The 27397-nt window shown below is 43.1% G+C and overlaps 1 protein-coding gene across 3 annotated transcripts in view; it reads left to right on the forward strand.

Annotated features, from left to right (window-relative positions):
* The window catches only part of LOC126279247 (sodium-dependent dopamine transporter), a 571586-nt gene that overhangs the window by 90335 nt on the left and 453854 nt on the right, over positions 1-27397 (forward strand). Inside the window, exon 1 of one of the 3 annotated variants that reach the window (XM_049979660.1) lies at positions 12441-12591. The exons of the other annotated variants lie outside the window; for them this stretch is intronic. Coding sequence (XP_049835617.1) covers positions 12569-12591 — 23 coding nt within the window. The 5' untranslated portion in view covers positions 12441-12568. Of the gene's footprint in view, positions 1-12440; positions 12592-27397 lie in introns of those variants that run through there. 3 annotated transcript variants of the gene reach the window in all.

The raw sequence follows: 27397 nt of genomic DNA on the forward strand, positions 1-27397 counted from the left end.
GTTGTCCACAGACACACATGAAAGCTCATGCAATAAGATTTGTGAAACAGATTAAACTTCATCGCGAGACAAGCAGCTGCCGCAGCCCTTTGGCTCGTCACCCGTTTTAAGGAAGCCAATATTGCGGTGCCTTGCTTCCGGAAATTGGTTAAGTCTCGGGAGAGACGCATTAAAGACTTGAGGCTACATCGAGCGCTGGAAGTTCCCGCGGAATCACTTAGGTCGCGCTGTTTACCGCGGTCGCCGCAACGCTTGCTCCTAATGCTCGCGGCACGTTTCGGGTTCCAGCTCCGTCCATGAGGACGACGGGCATTGGGAGTGCATTAGTAACCGCTTCTCAAACAAGTGTGCCACTAACAGCGTTTGGCAGACATAATAGCGTGAGATCTGCGACGAACAGCTAAGATTTCAATAAACACCATTCTGAGATGGACAGTTTCTACAATTCAGCTTCTCTGACGCACATTGCGGACTGTGTTCTTTGTGGACAGTGTTCTTTGATCATTAAGACGTACGATAGTAATTGCAGGTCTCTGTTTACGAGCCGCCACTGACTTCAGTATGAAACCAGCAAACTCCGTTTCTTTGAAGAACCGAAATCCCACACACAAAACAACTTCAAACGCCTGATTACTTAACATACGCATTAATATGTTAAATATTTGCCAATAAGCATGTAAGCGTGAAAAAGTTTAGGAACGGTTTGAAATTATGCATAAAGTTTGCTGGAAGTCGGTAAGTTCAAAATGGCTCTGAGCACTATGGGACTCAACTGCTGAGGTCATAAGTCCCCTAGAACTTAGAACTAGTTAAACCTAACTAACATAAGGACAACACACACATCCATGCCCGAGGCAGGATTCGAACCTGCGACCGTAGCGATCACGCGGTTCCAGACTGAAGCACCTAGAACCGCTCGGCCGAAGTCGGTAAGTGTTCTCATTATGAAACACTGGATGGATACGAGGGTCATACAGAAAGTAATAATATAATAGTTGTTAAAAATCGAAAAATGGATACCTTTTAATGAAACTTACATGGTATGTGTCAAAATACACGACTAGCCATTAAAATTGCTACACCAAGAAGAAATGCAGATGATAAACTGGTATTATATTATACCGGATCTGACATGTGATTATATTTTCACCCAATTTGGGTGCTTGATCCTGAGAAATCAGTACCCAAACCAACCACCGCTGGCCGTAATAACGGCCTTGATACACCTGGGCATTCAGTCAAATAGAGCTTGGATTGCGTGTACAGGTACAGCTGCCCATTCAGCTTCAACACGATACCACAGTTCATCAAGAGTAGTGACTGGCGTATTGTGACGAGCCAGTTGCTCGGCCACCATTGACCAGACTTTTCAGTTGGTGAGAGATCTGGATAATGTGCTGACCAGGGCAGCAGTCGAACATTTTCTGTATGCAGAAAGACTCGTACAGGACCTGCAACAAGCGGTCGTGCATTATCCTGATGAAATGTAGGGTTTCACATGGATCGAATGAAGGGTAGAGCCACGGGTCGTAACACATCTGAAATGTAACGTCCACTGTTCAAAGTGCCGTCAACGCGAACAAGAGGTGAACGAGACGTGTAACCAATGGCACCCCATACCAACACGCCGAGTGATAAGCCAGTACGGCGATGACGAATACACGCTTCCAATGTGCGTTCACCGCGGTGTCGGCAAACATGAATGCGACCATCATGATGCTGTAAACAGAACCTGGATTCATCCGAAAATATAACGTTTTTGCCATTCTTGGACCTAGGTTCGTCGTTGAGTATACCATCACAGGCGCTCCTGTCTGTGATGCATCGTCAAGGGTAACCACAGGCATGGTCTCCGAGCTGATAGTCCATGCTGCTGCAAACGTCGTCGAACTGTTCTTGAAGATGGCTGTTGTGTTGCTAACAGTCATTGGATCTCAACCAACGCAAGCAGCAATGTCGCGATACGATAAACCGCATTCGCGATAGGCTACAACCGGATCTTTATCAAAGTCGGAAACGTGATGGTAGGCATTTCTCCTGCTTACACGAGGCATCACAACCACCTTTCACCAGGCAACGCCGGTCAACTGTTGTTTGTGTATGAGAAATCAGTTGGAATCTTTCCTCATGACAGCACGTTGTAGGTGTCGCCGCCGGCGCCAACTTTGTGTGAATGCTCTGAAAAGCTAATCATTTGCATATCACAGCATCTTCTTCCTGTCGGTTAAATTTCGCGTCTGTAGCGCGTCATCTTCGTGGTGTAGCAATTTTAATGGCCAGTAGTGTATGTTATTATTTCTCCACATAATCACTGCTGAGATCTTTGCACCTTTGAAGCCTGGGTTCCACTTTTTGTATACGCTCATCTATACCGTCTGCTCCAGCTCCTGACGTCACTTAGTCACAGTCTTCGTGACCTCCCCATCGTTCGAAAAGCGCTGTCCACAAAATCAAGAATTTAGTGAAATGATGGTAATCCGAAATGGTCAGGTGTGGGGAGTACGGTGGGCGAGTGAGAAAGTTCCATCCAAGCGACACAATCTGCTCATGAGTGACCTGGACGATATGGGGTCTGGTGTTCTCTCGAAGGAATGGCAAATCACGAGTCAACATTCCCCTCCTTTTGTCATTTTTTTCGTAGCTTTTGTAGGGTCTCAAACATGCAGTAGCGTTAATGGTGGTCCGTTTGGGCATGAAATAGACCAACAAGAACCCTTTCCGTTTCTAAAACATGGACGCCACGGTTTCCCTCTCTGACAATTGAACTTCGAAATTTTTGGAGGATGGAGGATGGGTATGCGTAATGCACCACTGCACAGACTGCCCTTTTGACTTAGGAGTATAGTTACACATGAAGTTTCGTCCCCAGTCGCAACTGAGTCGGTACACAGTCATTTTGAAAATGTTTCAGAAATTCGCGTGCAACGGACACTGGATTTTCGCGGTGTTCCGGAGTCAACATTTTTGGCACCTCCCCCCCCCCCCCCCCTTAGACACCACTTCTTAAACTCAAGTTTTTTTGACACCATTTCACCTAGGATACTTCGTGAAACGTGTGAAAACTTTATTTAAGGGAGTCAAAAGTAATACGACGATCGTAGCGAACTTTTTCTTCAATGTGCTGCACAAGCTCTTCTGGAAGGTCAGACGGTCCTTCTTTTTCGTGGGTCTTAAGCATCAAACGGTTCAAATGGCTCTGAGCACTATGGGACTTAACATCTGAGGTCATCAGTCCGCTAGAACTTAGAACTACTTAAACCTAACTAACCTAAGGACAGCCCACACATCCATATCCGAGGCAGAATTCGAACCTGCGACCATAGCGGTCGCGCGGTTCCAAACTGAAGCGCCTAGAACCGCTCGGCCACAGCGCCCGGCGTTGAAGCATCCCCAACTCTCTTGTGGTTCCCTTTTTAGGTACTCCACGTCGACGTCTGTTCGTAGATACGTATCATCGGTAGGTTTTCCGACTTTACTTCCCGGCGTGACAGCGAAGACTCTCCGATGAGGTGCGGGCCCTGTGTTTTGCTATTACTGCGAGTCTTGTAAATATCGCTTTTATTTAGTAATTTTGTCCGGCTAAAACTCTCCACTTTTATGATTAAGACAGCCTGCGCCATCTTTCGGAGGGAGTGGGGACGTCAAAGAATCACAAAAGTTCATATTAAGCAGTCCGTAAAAAACGTAAAAGTTCACTGCAGTTAGCCTGTTTGTTCATGCTTACGCTTTCCACTAGATGGTGCTGATTTACTGGTGAATAGCTTTGGTTCCGTAAAACCTTCACTGATTAATACTAGGTAAATGAAATAAGTATAACACTCTTGTATTTAACTTTCAATCTGTATTCAAGGATTAAGATGGTGATGGATGATGGTCTATTTAAAAGGTTGCTAGCCTGGAGGAATCTAAATAGTCCGCAAATACCGATATGCACGCGCTCTACGTCCAGATTCACAACTAACGGCACACGACACTTTCAAAAGTCCACACACGTTAATATCTGAATACCGGTACCTCTGAATTCACTCGTATCAGCAGATAATTTGAGTTTCTGTCGTATGTATGTCCGTAAAGTTCCGATCTAGCACTAAAGTCCTAAAATCCCCGTAATACTCCGTTCCTACCAACAGTCAGAGATCGTACACTACATTACTTTTAATCTCTGTAATATTGTAACAGTTTATCGCGAATCTTAACGCGATGAAGTCCAATGTAATTATTGTCTCGCTGACTGACACGGATGCCCCGCCCTTTAACGAAACAATCAAGGAAAAAAGGCGGCAATAATGACGATCAGGCCTTTTTGTAGGTTTTTCATCACAAGAGTTTAACGTCACTGCCTTCTCCATGACGGAGCTTCCGTGGCTTTCCTGTACTTACACGTTAAACTACTTGCTGCTGTACTATAATTTTGATCTGCAATTACCGAACTCTGATTCTACACTATTTTCCCCCCTAAAAATTCTATTCTTCATTTTAAATTATTCTTTCTATAGCTTTTATCACTGTAAACTGAACCGAAGTGTTACAGCGTCGGTACGGCCTTGCTTAAGCAACCTAACCCTTGGTAACATTATGATGATCCATTACCTCGGATTCGTTGTTTTCGTCAAGCTTTCGATGGATATTAGCCACTTATTAGTTACGCAAGGTGAGGAACTAAATGACTGAAAGAATCACGCACCATCTGTACACGAAACAAACGAAGGGCACATTGGATGACGTGTTATGCTGCTGCGACATTTAGTAACTGACAGAGGCGCTCGATGGCTTCATTCGTCTGTTGCGAACCCCTGTACACCTCACGGTTTCAGCTCTGAAAAAGAAGTCCTTGTGTCTTGCACAGCCCTTGTATCGTTACTTTCTGGATGCACTTCGTATAATCTGGGTAATTTGCTCTCCACTTTAAGAAAAAAACTAGTTTTTCAAGCATCTCACTATTTTGTTGTGAATAGAGTTAGTAGTAAAAAAGTAATAAATTAAATCATGTCCAATGCTGAAGTTTGACTACATTAATAGGGAAAATGTAGTAAGCAATAAACTGTTTTTCCTTTTTTGGGTTTAGGAGGGAGGGGGGTGTCAGCGAGGAAAATGTCCAAAAAGGTTTGAAATTATGTTGAAGGGTTGTTGGAAGTATCAGGGTGCTCTCATTTCAAATAGTGGGCGAAGGAAGTCGATGTATTTGCGCGCCGCCAGTTACACTGCCTCAAGACGGACACGTAATTTCCTACTGTAATACTTACGTTAGTGTAGTAAACATTTAACATAACGTTATACCTCTTAATGACTAGTTTATGACACCGCTTTAAATTTTTAGATTCGAACAATATCAATATTTTATGGGGGAGGGGGGAGGGGGAGAGCGGGGTGTTCAGAGGGGATCATTAGTCTGAGTGGTTTGATGCGGTCCGCAACGAAATTCCCTCTTGTGCCAGCCTCATCACCTCCGCGAAGCATTTGCACCGAACGTCTTCAGTTATTTGTTGGACGTATTCACCTCTCTATCTTTCCCTACAATTTTCAAACTCTGCAGCTCCCTCTAGTCACACAGAAGTTATTCCAGATGTGTTAACACAAGTAATACGATCATCCTGTCCCTTCTTCTTCTTCTTCTTCTTCTTATTAATGTTTTCCACAATTTCCTCTCCTCGCCGATTCTACAAAGAGCCTTTTCATTTCTTATCATTTTACTTAATTTTCAACATATTTCCAAATCACCACATCTCAAGACGCTGCGATTCACTTCTTTACCGGTTTCCCACAGTCCATGTTTCACTGCAATACAATGCTGTGTTGTAATGTACACTCTCAAAAATTCCTTCCTCAAATTAAGGCCGATGTTTGACGATAGTAGACTTTTTTGGGCAGAAATATCCTCTTTCCCAGCCCTCGTCTGCTTATTATGCCCCATTGCATCGACCGTCATGGGTTATTTTGTTTCCAATGTACCAAAATTCCTTCACTTTGTCTACTTGTTGGTCTCCAATTTTGATATTAAATTTAGCATTTATATGATTTCGGGTACACCTCATTAGTTTCGTCTTATTTAGGTTTACTCTTGAACCACAGCGTGTGTTCATTAGACCAATCCATTGGACAAGTCCTGCCCCTTTCTTCGTCACTTTCGCTGAGCTGTACGTAAATATTCTAAAATCATACAGCTCCATGTTCTCTGGTTCAGAAAAAGTGGTACATTTAAAACACAGAATTATTATCGTATTTATCATACTTGATTTATGGCACAGAAAGCTATGTAGATGTAACTTATACCGATTTAATAGAGAGACATCACTCCTATTCAGTGCGGCATACGATGACCAAACATTCATTGTTCATTAGTTATGAAATAACTAGTAAATATCAGCTGAATAACTTACCTGGTTACTTAATTATAGGCTTTCTTATGGAACTTCTTTTACGAAATTCATACGCTGCGGATATTGTGCTTAATTGGTAGACGATAGGGTAATACAAAGAAACAATTAGATGACAAAAGATCAGTCTGAACGCTACAGTAATCAAATGTGAGACAGGAAGCTTAGGCAGTGTAAACATTGCCCAGTGGAAAGTATCAAGTAGACAAAAAAGCTCGAAGACAGATTAGGATACAATAACACACACTGAGAAGTTGAAGGGAATGGGTGATTCTTGAAAAAGGTTATAAGATGAACATAAACACAGCTAAAACATGGGTAATGGAATGTAGTCAGCGAAATCAGGTAATGTTGACGGAATTAGAATAGTAAATTAGACACTAAAAGTGGTAGACATGATTAGCTGCTATTTGGGCAGCAAAATAACAGACGATAACCTCCACCGGTTAGTCCCTCAACCGTTAGGGGTAAAACTCAATGGGACTCGGGGCAAGTAAGGCTAGCAACCTGCTTCCCTGGTACTTTAAATATGATGTTGGCAACAATCAGAGCAAAATGCTTCGGACCTTTGGAGGTGACGCAGTCCCACCTCTAACTGACAAACCAGAGACTCCTAAGACACGACTTGGCAAACAAATGGTAATGAGATGGGGAGCTATTAATATCAATGGGGGCTACCCTGGGAAGAAGGTAGAGCTGGCAGAGGCTGCAAGTAAGATGGGGCTGGACGTTTTAGCTGTTAGTGACATTCGGGCAAGGGGTGATAAAGAAGAGGAAGTGGAAGAATACAAGGTCTACCTGTCAGGAGTCAAAGCAGGAATAGCACAATGGGGTGTAGGGCTTTACATAAGGAAAAAAATGGAACCCAGCGTAGTTGCAGTAAGGTATGTAAACGAACGACTGATGTGGATAGATTTGACAGTGTCTGGCAAGACAATTAGGATTGTGTCAGTATATTCGCATTGTGAAGGGACAGATCAAGATAAGATGGATAGTTTTTATGAGGCACTCAGTGATGTAGTTGTTAGAGTAAAGGACAAGGACAGTGTTCTACTCATGGGTGATTTTAATGCCAGGATTGGAAATCGAACAGGAGGGTATGAAAAGGTTATGAGTAAATTTGGAGAGGATATGGAGGCCAAGAGGAACGGGTAACAACTCTTGGATTTCTGTGCCAGTATGGGCTTAGTAATCACAAACTCCTTTTTTAAACATAAGAACATTCACCGGTATACTTGGGAAGGCAGGGGAATCAGATCTGTCATTGACTATATAATAACAGATCAGGAATTCAGGAAGGCTGTGAGGGACACACGTGTATTCAGGGGATTCTTCGATGACACTGATCATTATTTAATCTGCAGTGAAATTGGGATTGTGAAGCCGAAAGTGCAGGAGGTCAGGTCCATATGTAGGAGGATAAGAGTGGAGAAACTTCAGGATAAGGAAATCAGGCACAAGTACATAACAGCAATCTGAGAAAGGTACCAGTTAGTTGAATGTAGTCAGTTACAGTCATTGGAAAAGGAATGGACAAGGTACAGGGACACAGTACTAGAAGTGGCTAAAGAATGTCTGGGAACAGTAGTGTGTAAAAGTAGGATGAAGCAAACAGCTTGGTGGAATGACACAGTCAAGGCAGCCTGTAAAAGGGAAAAGAAGGCGTGTCAAAAATGGCTACATACTAGAACTCAGGTAGACAGATAAAGTTATGTTGAAGAAAGAAACAAATCCAAACAGGTAATTGCAGCATCCAAGAAGAAATCTTGGGAAGACTTTGGAAACAGGTTGGAGACCTTGGGTCAAGCTGCTGGAAAACGATTCTGGAGTGTAATTATCAGTCTTCGAAAGGGAGGTAAAACGGAAATGACAAGTATTTTGGACAGGTCAGGAAAACTGCTGCTGAATCCTGTGGATGCCTTGGGCAGATGGAGGGAATATTTTGAAGAGTTGCTCAATGTAGATGAAAATACGATCAGCAATGTTTCAGATTTCGAGGTAGAATGGGATAGCAATGATGATGGAAATAGGATCACATTTGAGGAAGTGGAGAAAATGGTCAATAGATTGCAGAGCAATAAAGCAGCTGGGGTGGATGAAATTAAGTCGGAACTCATCAAATACAGTGGAACATCAGGTCTTAAATGGCTACACAGGACAACTGAAATGGCCTGGGAGTCGGGACAGGTTCCATCAGACTGGACAAAAGCAGTAATCACACCAATCTTTAAACATGGAAACAGAAAGATTGTAACAACTACAGAGGTATCTCTTTAATCAGCATTGTGGGTAAAATCTTCTCAGGTATTGTTGAAAGGAAAGTCCGAGTATTATTTGAGGACCTACTGGATGAAAATCAGTGTGGGTTTAGGTCTCTTAGAGGTTGTCAGGACCAGATCTTTAGTTTACGGCAAATAATGGAGAAGTGTTATGAGTGGAACAGGGAACTGTATCTATGCTTTATAGATCTAGAAAAGGCATATGACCGGATCCATAGGAGGAAGTTATTGTCTGTTCTACGAGATTATGGAATAGGAGGCAAACTTTTGCAAGCAATTAAAGGTCTCTACATGGATAGTCAGGCAGCAGTTAGAGTTGACGGTAAATTGAGTTCATGGTTCAGAGTAGTTTCAGGGGTAAGACAAGGCTGCAACCTGTCTCCACTGTTGTTCATATTATTTATGGATCATGTGTTGAAAACAATAGACTGGCTGCGTGAGATTAAGATATGTGAACACAAAATAAGCAGTCTTGCATAAGCGGATGACTTAGTTGTGATGGCAGATTCGATTGAAGGTTGCAAAGTAATATTTCAGAGCTAGATCAGAAATGTAAGGACTATGGTATGAAGATTAGCATCTCCAATACGAAAGTAATCTCAGTGGGAAAGAAATAGAAACAGATTGAATGCCAAATAGGAGGAACAAAGTTAGAACAGGGGGACAGTTTCAAGTACTTAGGATGCATATTCTCACAGGATGGCAACATAGTGAAAGAACTGGAAGCGAGGTGTAGCAAAGCTAATGCAGTGAGCGCTCAGCTACGATCTACTCTCTTCTGCAAGAAGGAAGTCAGTACCAGGACTAAGTTATCTGTGCACCGTTCAATCTTTCGACCAACTATGTTGTATGGGAGTGAAAGCTCAGTGGATTCAGGTTACCTTATCAACAAATTTGAGGTTACGGATATGAAAGTAGTTAGGATGATTGCAGGTACTAGTAGATGGGAACAATGGCAGGAGGGTGTCCACAATGAGGAAATCAAAGAAAAACTGGGAATGAACTCTATATATGTAGCAGTCAGGATCAACAGGCTTAGATGGTGAGGTCATGTTACACGCATGGGAGAAGCAAGGTTACCCAAGAGACTCATGGGTTCAGCAGTAGAGGGTAGGAGGAGTCGGGGCAGACCAAGGACAAGGTACTTGGATTCAGTTAAGAATGATTTTGAAGTAATAGGTTTAACATCAGAAGAGGCACCAATGTTAGCACTGAATAGGGGGATCATGGAGGAATTTTATACGGGGGCTATGCTCCAGACTGAATGCTGAAAGGCATAATTAGTCTTAAATGATGATGATGATGAAATGTAGGACCACAGTCATAATATATTTCTGTAAAGTCAGTACCGCGATTAGGCTGTTTTTTATTTGCACTGTTACGTTTACACGATCATGATTTCGGCTTTAAAGTGCCATTATCAAGTATTTTAATGTTATACAGTGCCTAAGGTGGCATACTGTCATATTTAAAATACACTATTAGACATATTCTCTAAGGGTTAATATTTCTGCTAAAAGCCTACTCCTTTGTTTTATCACTGAGTGTACCATCTTGAGTCAAGATATATTGACTGCTGTGTTGATGGTTGTAGAGACAACATCGTTATTACAGTATTCTACAGAAGCCGGTTTATAGATGTTGGCCACTGAAGGAATCTAGCACACGATTGGAGTTTACCCCGTTAATGTGAGTTAAGATCTAAAGATTGTGTATTGGGTCACAGAAACTGGTTGAAATGTAATAAAATAACATCAAAACGACAGCTGCAGGTGTTTTATTTTATTACCAAGTGAACGGCCGAAGTCCCGCAAGCCGTCAGTCAGAAGAATGGACATAAAAAAATTATACAAATGCTGGAATGATTCCTCTCTAAAGAACACGACCGATTTTCTTCTTCATTCCGAGATTTTCCTGGATATCTACACTACTGGTCATCAAAATTGCTACACCAAGAAGAAATGCAGATGATAAACGGGTATCCATTGGACAAATATATTATACTAGAACTGACATGTCATTACATTTTCACGCAATTTGGGTGCATATATCCTGAGAAATCAGTACCCAGAACAACCACCTCTGGCCGTAATAACGACCTTGTTACACCTGGGCATGGAGTCAAACAATGGGCGTGTACAGGTACAGCTGCCCATTCAGGTTCAACACGATACCATAGTTCATCAAGAGTAGTGACTTAGCTTATTGTGACGAGCAAGTTGCTCGGCCACCATTGACCAGACGTTTTTAATTGGTGAGAGATCTGTAGAATGTGGTGGCCAGGGCAGCAGTCGAACATTTTCTGTATCCAGAAGACCCGTACAGGAGCTGCAACATGCGGTCGTGCATTATCCTGCTGAAATGTAGGGCTTCTCAGGGAGCGAATGAAGGGTAGAGCCACGGGTCGTAACACATCTGAAATGTAACGCCCAGTGTTCAAAGTGCCGTCAATGCGTACAAGAGGTGACCGAGACGTATAACCAAAGGCAGCCCATATCATCACGCCGGGCGATATGCCAGTATGGCGATGACGAATACACGCTTCCAATGTGCGTTCACCGGGATGTCGCCAAACACGGATGCGACCATCATGATGCTGTAAACAGAACCTGGATTCATCCGAAAAAATTACGCTTTGCCATTCGTGCACTCAGGTTCATCGTTGAGTACACCATCGCAGGAGCTCCTGTCTGTGACGCAGCGTCAAGGGTAACCAAGGCCATGGTCTCCGAGCTGATAGTCCATGCTGCTGCAAACGTCATCGAACTGTTTGTGCAGATGGTTGTTGTCTGGGATCGTCCGTATCTGTTGACTCAGGGATCGAGACGTGGCTGCACGATCCGTTACATCCATGCGGATAAGATGCCTGTCATCTCGACTGCTTGTAATACAATGCCGTTGGGATCCAGCGTGGCGTTCCGTGTTACCCTCCTGAACCCACCGATTCCATATTCTGGTAACAGTCATTGGATCTCGACCAAGGCGAGCAGCAATGTCGCGATGCGATAAACCGCAATCGCTATAGGCTACATTCCGACCTTTATCAAAGTCGGAAACGTGATGGTGCGCATTTCTCCTCCTTACACGAGGTATCACAACAACGTTTCACCAGGCAACGCTGGGAAATTGCTGTTTGTGTATGAGATATCGGTTGGAAACTTTCCTCGTGTCGGCAAATTGTAGGTGTCACCACCGGCGCCAACCTTGTGTGAATGCTCTGAAAAGCTAATCATTTGCATATCACAGCATCTTCTTCCTGTTGGTTAAATTTCGCGTCTGTAGCACGTCATCTTCGTAGTGGAACAATCTTAATGGCCAGTAGTGTATTGACCCCATCGTCGACAGGACGTTAAACCCTAATCTTCCTTGTTTTATCCCTTCTGTTCTTTGGCATCGTGACTCGATTTGTCTGTATACAGACGCACCGAAAAGTGGCGTCGACCAGGTTTGTTTACTTCGTATTATACAGTTTCCGGAAACGTGCATCGTTCGTTTCCCCTTTGTGTTTCAGTTCGTGGTCTTTAAGGGTTCTTGTTTCCATCAGCACTGGCACTCAGTTAGTGTGAGCGCTGAGCACGAGAGTACGGGCGACTGAGTGTGTCCGCTGACACAGTGGCTGAGGAGCCGCCGCCGTCATTTCCCGTTTACGGATAGCGCCAGGCCTCATCAGCCGGATTAGCCGCGCTAATAGCGCGGCCCGCCGGCGACGAGGTGGGCGGGGGGGGGGGGGGGGGGGGGGAAGGAGGGGCAGAGCAAGCGGAGGGGGTGGCCGCGTGCCGGAGGAGGCAGTGGACCCGCTGGGCGACGGGTAGCGACATACCTCCAGAGTTGAGGCATCTCTCCTGCAGGAGGGTCAATTAGGCAACACTGCTTGACATAAAATGCACGGCACCTACGAGGAGAGGAAGAACGGAAATGAAGCATCACTGTCTGAGATGGTATGTGATTTTATTTCAGTGATTACGAAACCGATTCGAATTTACACGGAACTTTTCGGTACGAGCCTGCTTATCGGCTTGGCTTAGATCCGTGCACTGATTCGTTTCTATCCTCTCCTGAGGCAAACTGGCCCACAACTTCTGTAACTGGTCCTTCATAGGACGTATACCGGAACTAGGGTGGAGCTGACGCCCGATGTTGGGCCCACACGTGCTCTGTTGGTTCACATGACTCTGAGCGCGATGGGACTTAACGTCTGAGGCCATCAGTCCCCTAGAACTTAGAACTACTTAAACCTAACTAACCTAAGGACATCACACACATCCATGCCCGGGGCAGGATTCGAACCTGCGACCGTAGCGGGTCGCGCGGTTCCAGACTGTAGCGCCTAGAACCGCTCGGTCACCGCGGCCGGCCATAATACTGTTCCCACTAGCCAGAGTCCTAGACGCGCTGCATGTTCCGAGCCGCCATTCATCTTGATGACTACATTTGTGGAGATGCCCATTAACCTAGTGTAGCAAAAATGTGATTCACTCGAAGAGCCGACATGTTTCCATTGATCGGCGGTCGAATACCGATGGTCCTGTGCCCACTGCAATCGTAACTGACGGTGTGGTTGGATCAACCTGCGACCGTAGCGGTCACGCGGTTCCAGACTGAAGCGCTCAGAACCGCTCGGCCACACCGACAGGCTGCCGGCTGCCAAGAGTGCTGTACTAGAACGGCATCGCGGTCGCGAAGCGGGCCATAGCAGTTTCAGATAAGTTTTTACGGTCTGACAATAATTAATGGATTTGTAGTTTTAGCTTGACGATGTCCACTATGAACTAACGGTAGTTAATTTTATTCTGAAGAATCTAGGGTTATCCCGACTGCAACCTAGGTAAAGCTAGGAAAACTTTGCAACTGAGGGTGTTGGTTTTTAAAATTAAAATTAATATTTATACAGTTGCTGACAGGGCTGCGAAATGTTGAAAATATTCAAGTTTCATTTTAGTTTACAATATTATCATTACAGTATTCGGCTGCGACATATAAGTGTACCCAACTAGACTCCTTTCATACTAATCTCCAAAACACAAAAGCAAACACACACACGCACACACACACACACACACACACACACACACACACATACACACACACACACAATAAGGGAAAAACTGATAACCTCTCGAGACACATTCTTCATTCTTCGACGGATGTCTGTAAACAGAGTTACATCACGTTGGTCTCGTTTGGGAGCATTTGGTAACAACGTCGCCATAATTAATGTTTACACATTTACCACATGCATGTCGGAATGATACGAACTGCACGCTAATCCCTTGCCTACATGCCGGCGCTACGTTCCATATACTCTGCAGCAAGGCCCCCAAGAGAAACTTTATTGGTCGCCTCTTATATTAGTTATTTAAGTTTGTTTGCCCTAGATGCAAGCAGTATCATGATGTCAAAAAAAAAGTGGCTAGGGCATGTTTCTTAGTAAATATTGCCTCTTCTTTTTCCTAGTTTAGACATTTTAAATGTCCATCAGAGTGACTGGGTATACAAGGCTGAAATGTCAGAAGCCATGTACAGATTAATCGGTTGTCTGAAAACACATTCACTCCGTCATATTAACCATTTTATTAAGTCATAAAGCTCAGCATTCGCTTGCCTCTCCGTTTGTGTGTGTGTGTGTATGTGTGTTTGTTTGTGTACGTGTGTGTACATGTTACTACGTCGCATTTAATTAGGCCTTTCATAACACACACATGAGGCCCGTTATCGCTGCAGCCAGCCTCTCTGGTTTAAGAGCAGCCTTGTGTGTAGCGAACCTGAGCGCGGCGCCGCGCGCTGAGGATTCCTTAATCCTGATTTAATTTGTATTATTCTGGGAACCAGAGGAGAAGGTCACGTTACAGTTCCATTTCAGAATCAGAATTTAGGTGTTGTTTGCTTTATAGTAACTGGAGCAAAGAGTCATCTTGGTAGATGTACAAAGAGGAAAGAAACTGTAAAGGATAAACTGATTCCCAGTAAACTATAAAATGAATACAAACACTCATTTAACCGTCCATTTCACCAACAGAAAACGGCTGAAGATGTAACAAAAAAGACAACCTTGAAACTCTGTAGCAGATTTCAGGTCCGCGCACACTCCGCTGCTGATTGAAAATGAAACCTTTGCTCCCTAGACGACTGAAGCTGTAGTGTTTACGCATATGTAGTCCCCCGTCGGTAGCAATCCCTCTTACAATGTGTACTACCGGTACATACGACAAGCTATGTTATACCACTGACGACTGCTTAGCTAGCAGAACTCAATATAGCGTTCTCAGTTGAGAGTCACCATAAAGAACCATCGGGCACATCTCCGGGAAATGCGAGAGGATCGTTCCAGCTGAATAAAGTCGATAACTCACCTAGAGTGTTCACACTGCAAAAAGTCGTGTAGAACATATTATGAAAACTGTTCTGACTATACTTCACAAAATGTCACTGGCTTATAATGTATTGTTGTGGTCTTCAGTCCTGAGACTGATTTGATGCAGCTCTCCATGCTACTCTATCCTGTGCAAGCTTCTTCATCTCCCAGAACCCACTGCAACCCACATCCTTCTGAATCTGCTTAGTGTAGTCATCTCTTGGTCTCCCTCTACGATTGTTACCCTCTACGCTGCCCTCCGATACTAAATTGGCGATCCCTTGATGCCTCAGAACATGTCCTACCAACCGATCCCTTCTTCTGGTCAAGTTGTGCCACAAACTTCTCTCCTCCTCAATCCTATTCAATACTCCCTCATTAGTTATGAGATCTACCCATCTAATCTTCACCATTCTTCTGTAGCACCACATTTCGAAAGCTTCTATTCTCTTCTTGTCCAAACTGTTTATCGTCCATGTTTCACTTCCATACATGGCTACACTCCATACAAATTCTTTCAGAAACGACTTCCTGACACTTAAATCTTTACTCGATGTTAACAAATTTCTCTTCTTCAGAAACGCTTTCCTTGCCATTGCCAGTCTATATTTTATATCCTCTCTATTTCGACCATCAGCAGTTATTTTGTTCTCCAAATAGCAAAACTCCTTTACTACTTTAAGTGTCTCATTTCCTAATCTAATTCCCTCAGCATCACCAGACTTAATTCGACTACATTCCATTATCCTCGTTTTACTGCTGTTGATGTTCATCTTATATCCTCGTTTCAAGACAGTATCCATTCCGTTCAACTGCTCTTCCAAGTCCTTTGCTGTCTCTGACAGAATTACGATGACATCGGCGAACCTCAAAGTTTTTATTTCTTCTCCATGGACTTTAATACATACTCCGAAATTTTCTTTTGTTTCCTTTACTGCTTGCTCAATATACAGATTGAATAACATCGGGGAGAGACTACAACCCTGTCTCACTCCCTTCCCAACCGCTGCTTCCCTTTCATGTCCCTCGATTCTTATAACTGCCATTTGGTTTCTGTACAAATAGTAAATAGCCTTTCGCTCTCTGTATTTTAACCCTGCCACCTGCAGAATTTGAAGGAGAGTATTCCAGTCAACATTGTCAAAAGCTTTCTCTAAGTCTACAAATGCTAGAAACGTAGGTTTGCTCTTCCTTAATCTAGCTTCTAAGGTAAGTCGTAGGGACAGTATTGTGTCACATGTTCCAACATTTCTACGGAATCCAAACTGATCTTCCCCGAGGTCGGCTTCTACTAGTTTTTCCATTCGTCTGTAAAGAATTCGCGTTAGTATTTTGCAGCTGTGACTTATTAAACTGATTGTTCGGTAATTTTTACATCTGTCAACACCTGCTTTCTTTGGGATTGGAATTATTATATTCTTCTTGAAGTCTGAGGGTATTTCGCCTGTCTCATACATCTTGCTCACCAGATGGTAGAGTTTTGTCAGGACTGGCTCTCCCAAGGCCGTCAGTAGTTCCAATGGAAAGTTGTCTACTCCGGGGGCACTGTTTCGACTCAGGTCTTTCAGTGCTCTGTCAAACTCTACACGCAGTATCGTATCTCCCATTTCATCTTCATCTACATCCTCTTCCATTTCCATAATATTGTCCTCAAGTACATCGCCCTTGTATAGACCCTCTATATACTCCTTCCACCTTTCTGCTTTCCCTTCTTTGCTTAGAACTGGGTTTCCATCTGAGCTCTTGATGTTCATACAAGTGGTTCTCTTATCTCCAAAGGTCTCTTTAATTTTCCTGTAGGCAGTATCTATCTTACCCCTAGTGAGATAAGCCTCTACATCCTTACATTTGTCCTCTAGCCATCCCTGCTTAGCCATTTTGCACTTCCTGTCGATCTCATTTTTGAGACGTGTGTATTCCTTTTTGCCCGCTTCATTTACTGCATTTTTATATTTTCTCCTTTCATCAATTAAATTCAATATTTCTTATGTTACCCAAGGGTTTCTACTAGCCCTCGACTTTTTACCTACTTGATCCTCTGCTGCCTTCACTACTTCATCCCTCAACGCTACCCATTCTTCTTCTACTGTATTTCTTTCCTCCATTCCTGTCAATTGCTCCCTTATGCTCTCCCTGAGACTCTGTACAACCTCTTGTTCTTTTAGTTTAACCATGTCCCATGTCCTTAAATTCCCACCTTTTTGCAGTTTCTTCAGTTTTAATCTACAGTTCATAACCAATGGGGGACTATTTTACCTCCGGAATATTTTACCCAAGAGGACGCCATCATCATTTAATCATACATTAAAGCTGCATGCCCTCGGGCAAAATTACGGCCGTAGTTTCCCTTGCTTTCAGCCGTTCGCAGTACCAGCACAGCAAGGTCGTTTTCATTATTGTTACTGTTGCCCCTGCAACTATTGAAAAGGCTGCTGCCCCTCTTCAGGAACCACACGTTTGTCTGGTCTCTCAACAGATACCCCTCCGTTGTGGTTGCACCTACGGTACGGCTATCTGTATCGCTGAGGCACGCAAGCCTCCCCACTAACGGCAAGGTCCATGGTTCATGGGGGGAGGACTGGCTTATATATCAGGACCCAAAGCTTGTTCTTAAACTTGTTTTGGATAAGAATGTAATCGGTCATGACTTGCTTTACTCAAGCTGACAGCTGACAAACAATGGCAAAAACGAAATAAATGTGAGGAACTTTGGGAAATACTCGATAATTTTAAATTATGCCAACCCCGATCAACAATTTGAATCAGTTGTAACTATCAAATACACTATCTGACAAAAATTATCCGGAAACCTACTACACTGCTGTGGGATGTGTCCACTCTTTGCCTTCATAAAGGGTTAAATTCTGCAGTGGACACTTTCAATGAAGTGTAGGATTGTATGTAGGGGAATGGAAGTCCATTATTCCTCAAGAACCGAAACAAGAGGAGATAGTGATGGATGCTAGGATCTGGAGCGTAGTCGATGTCCTAACCGATCACAGAGGTGTTCCATTGGGTCCTTGTCAGGACTGTTGCCAGGATAGTCCGTTTCGGAAAAGTTATTGTCCACAAACCTTGACTCACAGACGCTGCTTTAAGACGCGATACATTGTCCTGCTGGTGCAATCATCACTTCCGAAATTTTTCTCTGCCGTGCACAATACACGTAGCTGTAAAATATGTTCATATCCTTCCGCTTTTAGTGTTTTCTTAAACGGAGTAGGATCACACCCTAACGAGGAGCAAAACCCGTACCGTAACACCACCTCCGTACTTCGCTGTTGGCACTATGCGTGATGTCCAAACCTTTCTACCGGATTTTTACAGGGTACAGCATGATTCATCACCCCAAACCATTCGTTTCCTGTCATCCACTATCCATTAGTGTCGCTCTTATCACCACCTCAAGCATCACTACAAAAATATGTGGTTTATGGACAGCTGCTCCACCATTGTGTCTCATTCTTTTTAACTCCCTTCTCACAGTAATTGTACTCGCTGGACTGCTGGTAGCGTTTCGGAACTCGCGAGTGTTCCTTCCGATGGTTTCATACAAGATTTTACAATCAGCGTCCACAATGTTCAACGGTACCTCTTCGTCAGAACATGACGTCTGCTTGGTCTTGATTTAACTGTGGTTCTTCCTTCGTTTTTCCACCTCACAATCACATCATCAACATAAAAGTGGGCAGCTTTCGAAGGGTTGAAATGTCGCTGATTGATATGTCACTCTTGTGACATCCAGTGACTAATTCTAAGTCACTGATGTCTCCTCAGTGAGCCATTCTGCTGTAACTGCTCATCCCTCTTTCTTTTACATCGGTAAGCCCGCCTGTCTTGATGTCTAGTGGCCAATTCAATAATAATGGGAGTGTCTTTTGATCATATAGTCTACTTAAGGGCATTATTCAGGCGTGACATATGGACTTCGTCTTGGCACATTTTTGTTTAATGATTTTTCTGCTATTTCTCCTGCATGAATGGTTGGCTTTCTCAAAGATTCGCCCTCTATCGCTGGTGGCGAAACGTCAGAAAAATCATTAAACAAATGATATCCGGGACGAAAGCCAACAGGCAAAATATCCTAAAGAGAACGCAAAAGCCTCAACAGTTTTGCTGTGAGGCTCTTGTTGGTTATCTTAACGGTTCAAAATGGTTCAAATGGCTCTGAGCACTACGGGACTTAACATCTGAAGTCATCAGTCCCTAGGACTTAGAATTACTTAACCTAAGTAACCCAAGGACATCACACACATCCATGCCAGAGGCAGGATTCGAACCTGCGACCGTAGCGGTCGCGCGGTTCCAGACTGAAGCGCCTAGAACGTATTGCCCACGACGGCCGACTATCTTAACGGAAAGTGGAACGTACGGGTCACTGTATCTGAACCGTTTTCAAACTTTGACGCCCCACAGGTCCAAACTATGAATTCCCAAGCACTGGCTTGTAAAGCACCTGTTTATAGTCGCGTTCAAGATACCGAGCAGGTACAGTACATTTACAACAATAAGGTTGTCACACATGGGTAGTCTATTAGGCATGAGTCTTTTTTGTGTTGGTCCAAATTAGGGGGAATCTTCTGAAGAAACACCCTAAGCAGCACCATCAGACCGCAGTGGTCTGTGACCACGAAATGTGAAATGTTCACAGTAAACGACTATGGCTATAAACGAGGAGGAATTCGTTGATTTTGCTATCACTGCTATTCTCGTTTAAAAGAAAACCGTAAGAAAATGGCAGAAAAGACAGCTTTCAACTGGACATCAGCTGAGTACTTTATAGTTTGTCCAAGAACTCTTGTTCGAAACTGGTGACTGACGAAATTATTTACAAATTAATGAGTCTACATACATTATTCTGCCCCATATGGTCACCTCAATAATTAGAAGAAAGGACACAAACATGTGGCAGGCAAAACTCCGCGCAAGAGATTTCCTGCTGCTCATATTAACACTGCAGGTGGGTGTGCTTATGAGGAAGTGAAATTCCTTACAGGTATTTTGCTGGTTCTTTGAGGTAGATAAATCGTGCGCCCTGTCAATTGCATTTCTACAATATTTAAAAACATAGCAATACACACTGAAGAGCCAAAGAAACTGGTACACCTCCCTAATATGGTGTAGGGCCCGTGCGAGCACGCAGAAGTGCCGCAACGCGACTTGGCAAGGACTCGACTAAAGTCTAAAGTAGTGCTGGAGGTAACTGACACCGCGACTCTTACATTGCTGTCCATAAATCCGTAAGAGTACGAAGGGATGGAGATTTCTTCTGAACATGAAGTTCCCAAGGCATACGAGATATATTCAACAATGTTCATGTCTCGGGAATTTGGTGGCCAGGGCAAGTGTTTAAACTCGGAAGAGTGTTCCTGGAGCGACTCTGTAGCACTTCTGGACGTGTGGGGTGTCCCATTGTACTGCTGGGATTGCTCAAGTCCGTCGGATTGCACAATGGACATGAATGGATGCAGATGATCAGACACGATGCTTACGTATGTGTCACCTGTCAGCGTCGTATCTAGAGGTATCAGGGGTCCCAAATCCCTCCAACTGCGCACGCTCCACACCATTACAAAGCATCCATCAACATAAACATTCCCATCCTGACATGCAAGATCAATGGATTCATGAGATTGTCTCCGTACCCGAACACGTCCATCCACTCGATACAATTTGAAACGAGACTCACCCGACCAGGAAACATGTTTCCAATCATCAGCAGCCCAATGTCGGTGTTAACGGGTCCAGGCGAGGCGTAAAGCTTTGTGCCGTGCAGTCATCAAGGGTACACAAGGCTCCGAAAGCCCATATCGATGATGTTTCGTCGAATGGTTCACACGCTGACACTTGTTAATGGCCCAGTATTGAAATCTGCAGCAATTTGCGGAAGGGTTGCACTTGTGTCACGTTGAGTGATTCTCTTCGGTCGTCACTTTCCGCCCTTAGATTTGGTGTTTTACTAGATTCCTGAAATTCGCGGCACACTCGTGAAATGGTCGTACGGAAAAAAGCCACTTCATCGCTACCTCGGAGATGTTGTGTCCCATCGCTCGTGCGACAACTATGAAACCTCGTTCAAACTCAAATCTTGATAACCTGCCACTGTACCAGCACAAACCGATGTGACAAATGTGCCAGACACGTACAGGCTTTGGCGACCGCAGCGCCATAATATGCCTGTCTACATATTTCTGTATTTGAATACGCATGCCTAAACCAATTTCTTTGGCGCTTCAGTGTAACAGAACTGTTTTTGTAATAACATATTAACTATAGTTATTACAAAATTGATATAACTGTGCACATGAGACCTAGGCATGCGTTCAGGTAGCAAAGAATTGATGGTGTTTACGTCGACGTTATGGGCTTTAACTATTAAATTAATCTCCTGACATCACCAGATTACAGCTTATCTACAGTACAGCAGATCGAATACCGCATTGCATGTAAGTCGCTGAGTGGGGGTTTTGGGGTTTAGGTCGGTGGCACAGAGGGTGGGGGGACAGTTGTTGAAGGGAGGTTGGGGCGGGATTCGGGCACACTGTGGCCAGGGGAGCGCGGTAGCTTTGGTGATAAAAAAGTACTTAAGCTGATGTCAGTAAAATATAATAAACGCAATTGCCTGAGATCTGGATGTCAAGACTCTAAAGATAAGAAAGTGCTCTTCCTGCAACGACATCCTTTGTTCCTAATCTGTCCTTTACTACTTACTAATGTGTATGAAAAGTGCTTCTTTTTGTTAATTTTCCTATTCGCTATTAATGTCAACTGAATCCGTTGTTGTTGTTGTTGTCTTCAGTCCTGAGACTGGTTTGATGCAGCTCTCCACGCTACTCTATCTTGTGCAAGCTTCTTCATCTCCCAGTACTTAATGCAACCTACATACTTCTGAAACTGCTTAGTGTATACATCTCTTGGTCTCCCTCTACGATTTTTACCCTCCAAGATGCCCTCCAATGCTAAATTGGTGATCCCTTGATGCCTCAGAACACGTCCTACCAAGCTGTCCCTTCTTCTTGTCAAGTTGTGCCACAAACTCCTCTTCTCCCCAGTTCTGTTCAATACCTCCTCATTAGTTATGTGATCTACCCGTCTAATCTTCAGCATTCTTCTGTAGCACTACATTTCGAAAGCTTCTATTCTCTTCTTGTCCAAACTATTTATCATCCATGTTTCACTTCCATACATGGCTACAACCCATACAAATACTTTCAGAAACGACTTCCTGACACTTAAATCTATACTCGATGTTAACAAATTTCTCTTCTTCAGAAACGCTTTCCTTGCCATTGCCAGTCTACATTTTATATCCTCTCTACTTCGACCATCATCAGTTTTTTTGCTCCCCAAATAGCAAAACTTCTTTACTACTTTAAGTGTCTCATTTCCTAATCTAATTCCCTCAGCATCACCCGACTTAATTCGACTACATTCCATTATCCTCGTTTTGCTTTTGTTGATGTTCATCTTATATCCTCCTTTCAACACACTGTCCAATCCGTTTAACTGCTCTTCCAAGTCCTTTACGGTCTCTGACAGAATTACAATGTCATCGGCGAACCTCAACGTTTTTATTTCTTCTCCATGGATTTTAATACCTACTCCGAATTTTTCTTTTGTTTTATTTACTGCTTGCTCAATATACAGATTGAATAACATCGGGGACAGGCTACAACCCTGCCTCACTCCCTTCCCAACCGCTGCTTCCCTTTCATGCCCCCAGACTCATAACTGCCATCTGGTTTCTGTACAAATTGTAAATAGCCTTTCGCTCCCTGTATTTTACCCCTGTCACCTTTAGAATTTGAAAGACAGTATTCCAGTCAACATTGTCAAAAGCTTTCTCTAAGTCTACAAATGCTAGAAACGTAGGTTTGCTTTTCCTTAATCTATTTTCTAAGATAAATCGTAAGGTCAGTATTGCCTCACGTGTTCCAACATTTCTGCGGAGTCCAGACTGATCTTCGCCGAGGTCAGCTTCTACCAGTTCTTCCATTCGTTTGTAAAGAATTTTGCAGCTGTGACTTATTAAAATGATAGTTCGGTAATTTTCACATCTGTCAGCACCTGCTTTCTTTGGGATTGGAATTATTATATTCTTCTTGAATTCATAGTGTATTTCACGTTTCTCATACATCGTGCTCACCAGATGGTAGAGTTTTGTCAGGACTGGCTCTCCCAAGGCATCAGTAGTTCCAACGAAATGTTGTCTACTCCCAGGGCCTTGTTTCCACTCAGGTCTTTCAATGCTCTGTCAACGCAGTGTCGTATCTCCCATTTCATCTTCATCTACTTCCTCTTCCATTTCCACAATATTGTACTCAAGTACATCGCCGTTGTATAGACCCTCTATATACTCCTTCCACCTTTCTGCTTTTCCTTCTTTGCTTAGAACTGGGTTTCCATCTGAGCTCTTGATATTCATACAAGTGGCTCTCTTTTCTCCAAAGGTCTCTTTACCTTTAGTCTCTATCTTACCTCTAGTGAGATAACCCTCTACATCCTTACATTGTTCTCTACCCATCCCTGCTTAGTCATTTTGCACTTCCTGTCGATCTCATTTTTCAGACGTCTGTAGTACTTTTTGTTTGCTTCATTTACTGCGTTTTTATATTTTCTCCTTTCAACAATTAAATTCAATATTTATCCTGCTACCCAAGGATTGCTACTAGCCCTCGTCTTTTTACCTACTTGATCCTCTGCTGCCTTTACTACTTCATCCCTCAGAGCTACCCATTCTTCTACAACTGTATTTATTTCCCCCATTCCTGTCAATTGTTCCCTTATGCTCTCCCTGAAACTCTGTATAACCTCTGGTTTGTCAGTTTATCCAGGTCCCATCTCCTTAAATTCCCACCTTTTTCCAGTTTCTTCAGTTTTAATCTACAGTTCATAACCAATAGATTGTGGCCAGAGTCCTCATCTGCCCCTGGAAATGTCTTACAATTTAAAATCTGGTTCCTAAATCTCTGTCTTACCATTATATAGTCATCTGAAATCTTCTAGTATCTCCAGGGTTCTTCCATGTATACAACCTTCTTCCATGATTCTTGAACAAACTGTTAGCTATGATTAAGTTATGCTCTGTCCAAAATTCTACCAGGCGGCTTCCTCTTGCATTTCTTAGCCCCAATCCATATTCACCTAATACGTTTCCTACTCTTCCTTTTCCTACTGTCGAATTCCAGTGACGCATGGCTATTAAATTTTCGTCTACCTTCACTACCTGAATAATTTCCTTTATCTCATCATACATGTCATCAATTTCTTCATCATCTGCAGAGCTAGTTGGCATATAAACTTGTACAACTGTAGTAGGCGTGGGCTTCGTGCCTATCTTAGCCACAATAACGCGTTCACTACGCTGTTTGTAGTAGCTTACCCGCACTCCTATTTTTTTATTCACTTTTAAACCTACTCCTGCATTACCCCTATTTGATTTTGTATTTATAACCCTGTATTCACCTGACCAAAAGTCTTGTTCCTCCTGCCACCGAACTTCACTAATTCCCACTATATCTAACTTTAACCTATCCATCTCCCTTTTTAAATTTTCTAACCTACCTGCCCGATTAAGGGATCTGGCATTCCACTCTCCGACCCGGAGAATGCCAATTTTCTTTCTCCTGATAACTACGTCCTCTTGAGTAGTCCCCACCCGGAGATCCGAATGGGGGGACTATTTTACAATCGGAATATTTTACCCAAGAGGACTGCATCGTCATCTAAGCATAGAGTAAAGCTGCATGCCCTCGGGAAAAATTACGGCTGTAGTTTCGCCTTGGTTTTAGTCGTTCGCAGTACCACAACAGCAAGGCCGTTTTGGTTAGTGTTACAAGGCCAGATCAGTCAATCATCCAGACTTTTGCCTCTGTAACTACTGAAAAGGCTGCGCCTCCTCTTCAAGAACCACACGTTTGTCTGACCTCTCAACAGATACCCCTCCGTTGTGGTTGCACCTACGGTAAGGCTATCGGTATCGCTGAGGCACGCAAGCCTCCCCGCCAACTGCAAGGTCCATGGTTCATGGGGGTAGGAATATATGAATGTGTAAAATGCTGCCGTGACTGTTTCCTCATTTGCTGTTGATGGAACAGCAGTTGTCTGCTCAGTAAATATCCTAGGGTAGAAGTTAAGATGGTGCATCTCTGTCACGAAAACTGCGTCACGTATTATTCCAGTAAGGGACCATAGAAGTTGGCAGCGATTGGAGCTTGTCTGCACCATGTTCGCCAGTAACATCATATGATAGTTTTGCGCAGATGGTGTGGGGTTGAAGACGGATTGTTTCAGTTGGCTGACTACCTTATTAACAACTGATCTGCTTTTTATAATGTGCTTTAGAAATTTGTTGATTTTTACAGGAAGAATGGTTATCGACTGTACTCGCCTGATGGTCATGAAATGGATACCTACGTCCACATGATTACTCTCCAATTCACAATTAAATGTCTGGCAGAGTGTTAATCGAACCACCTTCAAGCTATTACCCTACCGTTCCACTCTCGAACAGCGCGCGCGAACACTTAAATCTTTGCGTGCGAACTCGATTTGTGTATCATATCCGTGGCACTCTCTCCCTTATTTCGCGATAATACAAAAGGAGCTGCCCTTCATTGAACTGTTTCGATGTTCTTTGTCAATCTTATCTTATCCGGATCCCATACTACAAAGCAATACTTCAGAAGAGAGCGGACAAGTGTAGTGTAAGCAGTCTCTTTCGTAAACCTGTTACATTTTCTAAGTGTTCTGTCAATAAATTTCAGTCTCTGGTGTCCTAAAAAGAAGAAGAATTCTAAAATACAACCCACAACACAGTACATGCTATAGTTATTAACATACATCACATCTTTGTTAGGCGACTGACATTGTTACTTTAACTGACAGTATTCTAATAATTAAACACCGCCTCCAGTGACCTTTTTTATTTACTCGTTTATGTCATGGGCATTTCAGAGTCGGGGCCTAGTTTTACATTTTTTATCAGACAGTGATTGAAATGGAAGAGATCGTTAATTTTACAGCAAATGGAACAGTTTATGGATTTTAGGAGAAAAATTAAAACTTTCTTTTGATGAACTTAGTCTGCACATTTTCCATGGTTATGTAATGTGTGTGTGTGTGTGTGTGTGTGTGTGTGTGTGTGTGTGTGTGTGTGTGTGTGTGTGTGTGTGTGTGTGTATGTATGTCATTGTGCAAATAAGAGAGAGAGATACAGAGCATGAGAGAACAGCTGGTTATTGCAGTGTGTGTTGTTCAGAATTATGATGAAACGTTCATCTGGGTCCATGTCTGTAAAGCTGGCCGCCATTTTCAGGAAGTTCTTCCGATCAATGAATATTAAAACTTTACATGTGAATGGTTCTGTCCGTCCACGACTGTTCCTTCCATCCCATAAAATATACTTCTGGTCATTAAAATTGCTACACCACTAAGATAACGTGCTATAGACGCGAAATTTAACCGACAGGAAGAAGATGCTGTGATATGAAAATGATTAGCTTTTCAGAGCATTCACACAAGGTTGGCCCCGGTGGCGACACCTACAACGTGCTGACATGAGGAATGCTTCCAACCGATTTCTCATACACAAACAGCAGTTGGCCGGCGTTGCCTTGTGAAACGTTGTGATGCCTCGTGTAAGGAGGAGAAATGAGTACCGTCACGTTTCCGCCTTTGGTAAAGGACGGATTGTAGCCTGTCGTGACTGCGGTTTATTGTATCGCGACATTGGTCGAGATCCAATGACTGTTAGCAGAATATGGAATCGGTGGGTTCCGGAGGGTAATACGGAACGCCGTGCTGGAACCCAACAGCCTCGTATCACTAGCAGTCCATATCCAACTGTGAAGTCTTCTGACATGCTCACTTTGTTAATTCTGTCTTCGTTTACGTACATCAAAGTTCACCTTTCAATAATTTCTATGATATAAAATATTTTTCTCTTTGGATTACAAATGTTATTAAACAACTCAGTCCTAAATGTAATTGCTGATACTCCATACTCTGCTTTCGTTTCCCTAATATTTGTCGGGGTGTTCAAATATATCCAATAACAACTTGCAGATTAACCTTGTAGCTCTGTTGATTTACATTAATTGTTTATTACTTTTTCATTAATATTGTTGATTTTTAAGAAATTTAAAACAAAATGAAAGAAAGATAGATGTATTAATACCGCTTCTGAGCACACCCAAAACAAGTGCAGAAAAAAGACATATAAAAACTCGACCTTAAGCAGATGTAAGTATTAAACCTGTAAATATTAGAAACTTACATTTAATTCATGTACATAATTAAATAGTAATTTAATAGTAATGGGTGACTGGAATTCGAGTGTAGGAAAAGGGAGAGAAGGAAACATAGTAGGTGAATATGGATTGGGGCTAAGA

This window comes from Schistocerca gregaria, chromosome 1 (assembly GCF_023897955.1).
Source record: "Schistocerca gregaria isolate iqSchGreg1 chromosome 1, iqSchGreg1.2, whole genome shotgun sequence".
Taxonomy (NCBI): Eukaryota; Metazoa; Arthropoda; class Insecta; order Orthoptera; family Acrididae; genus Schistocerca; species Schistocerca gregaria.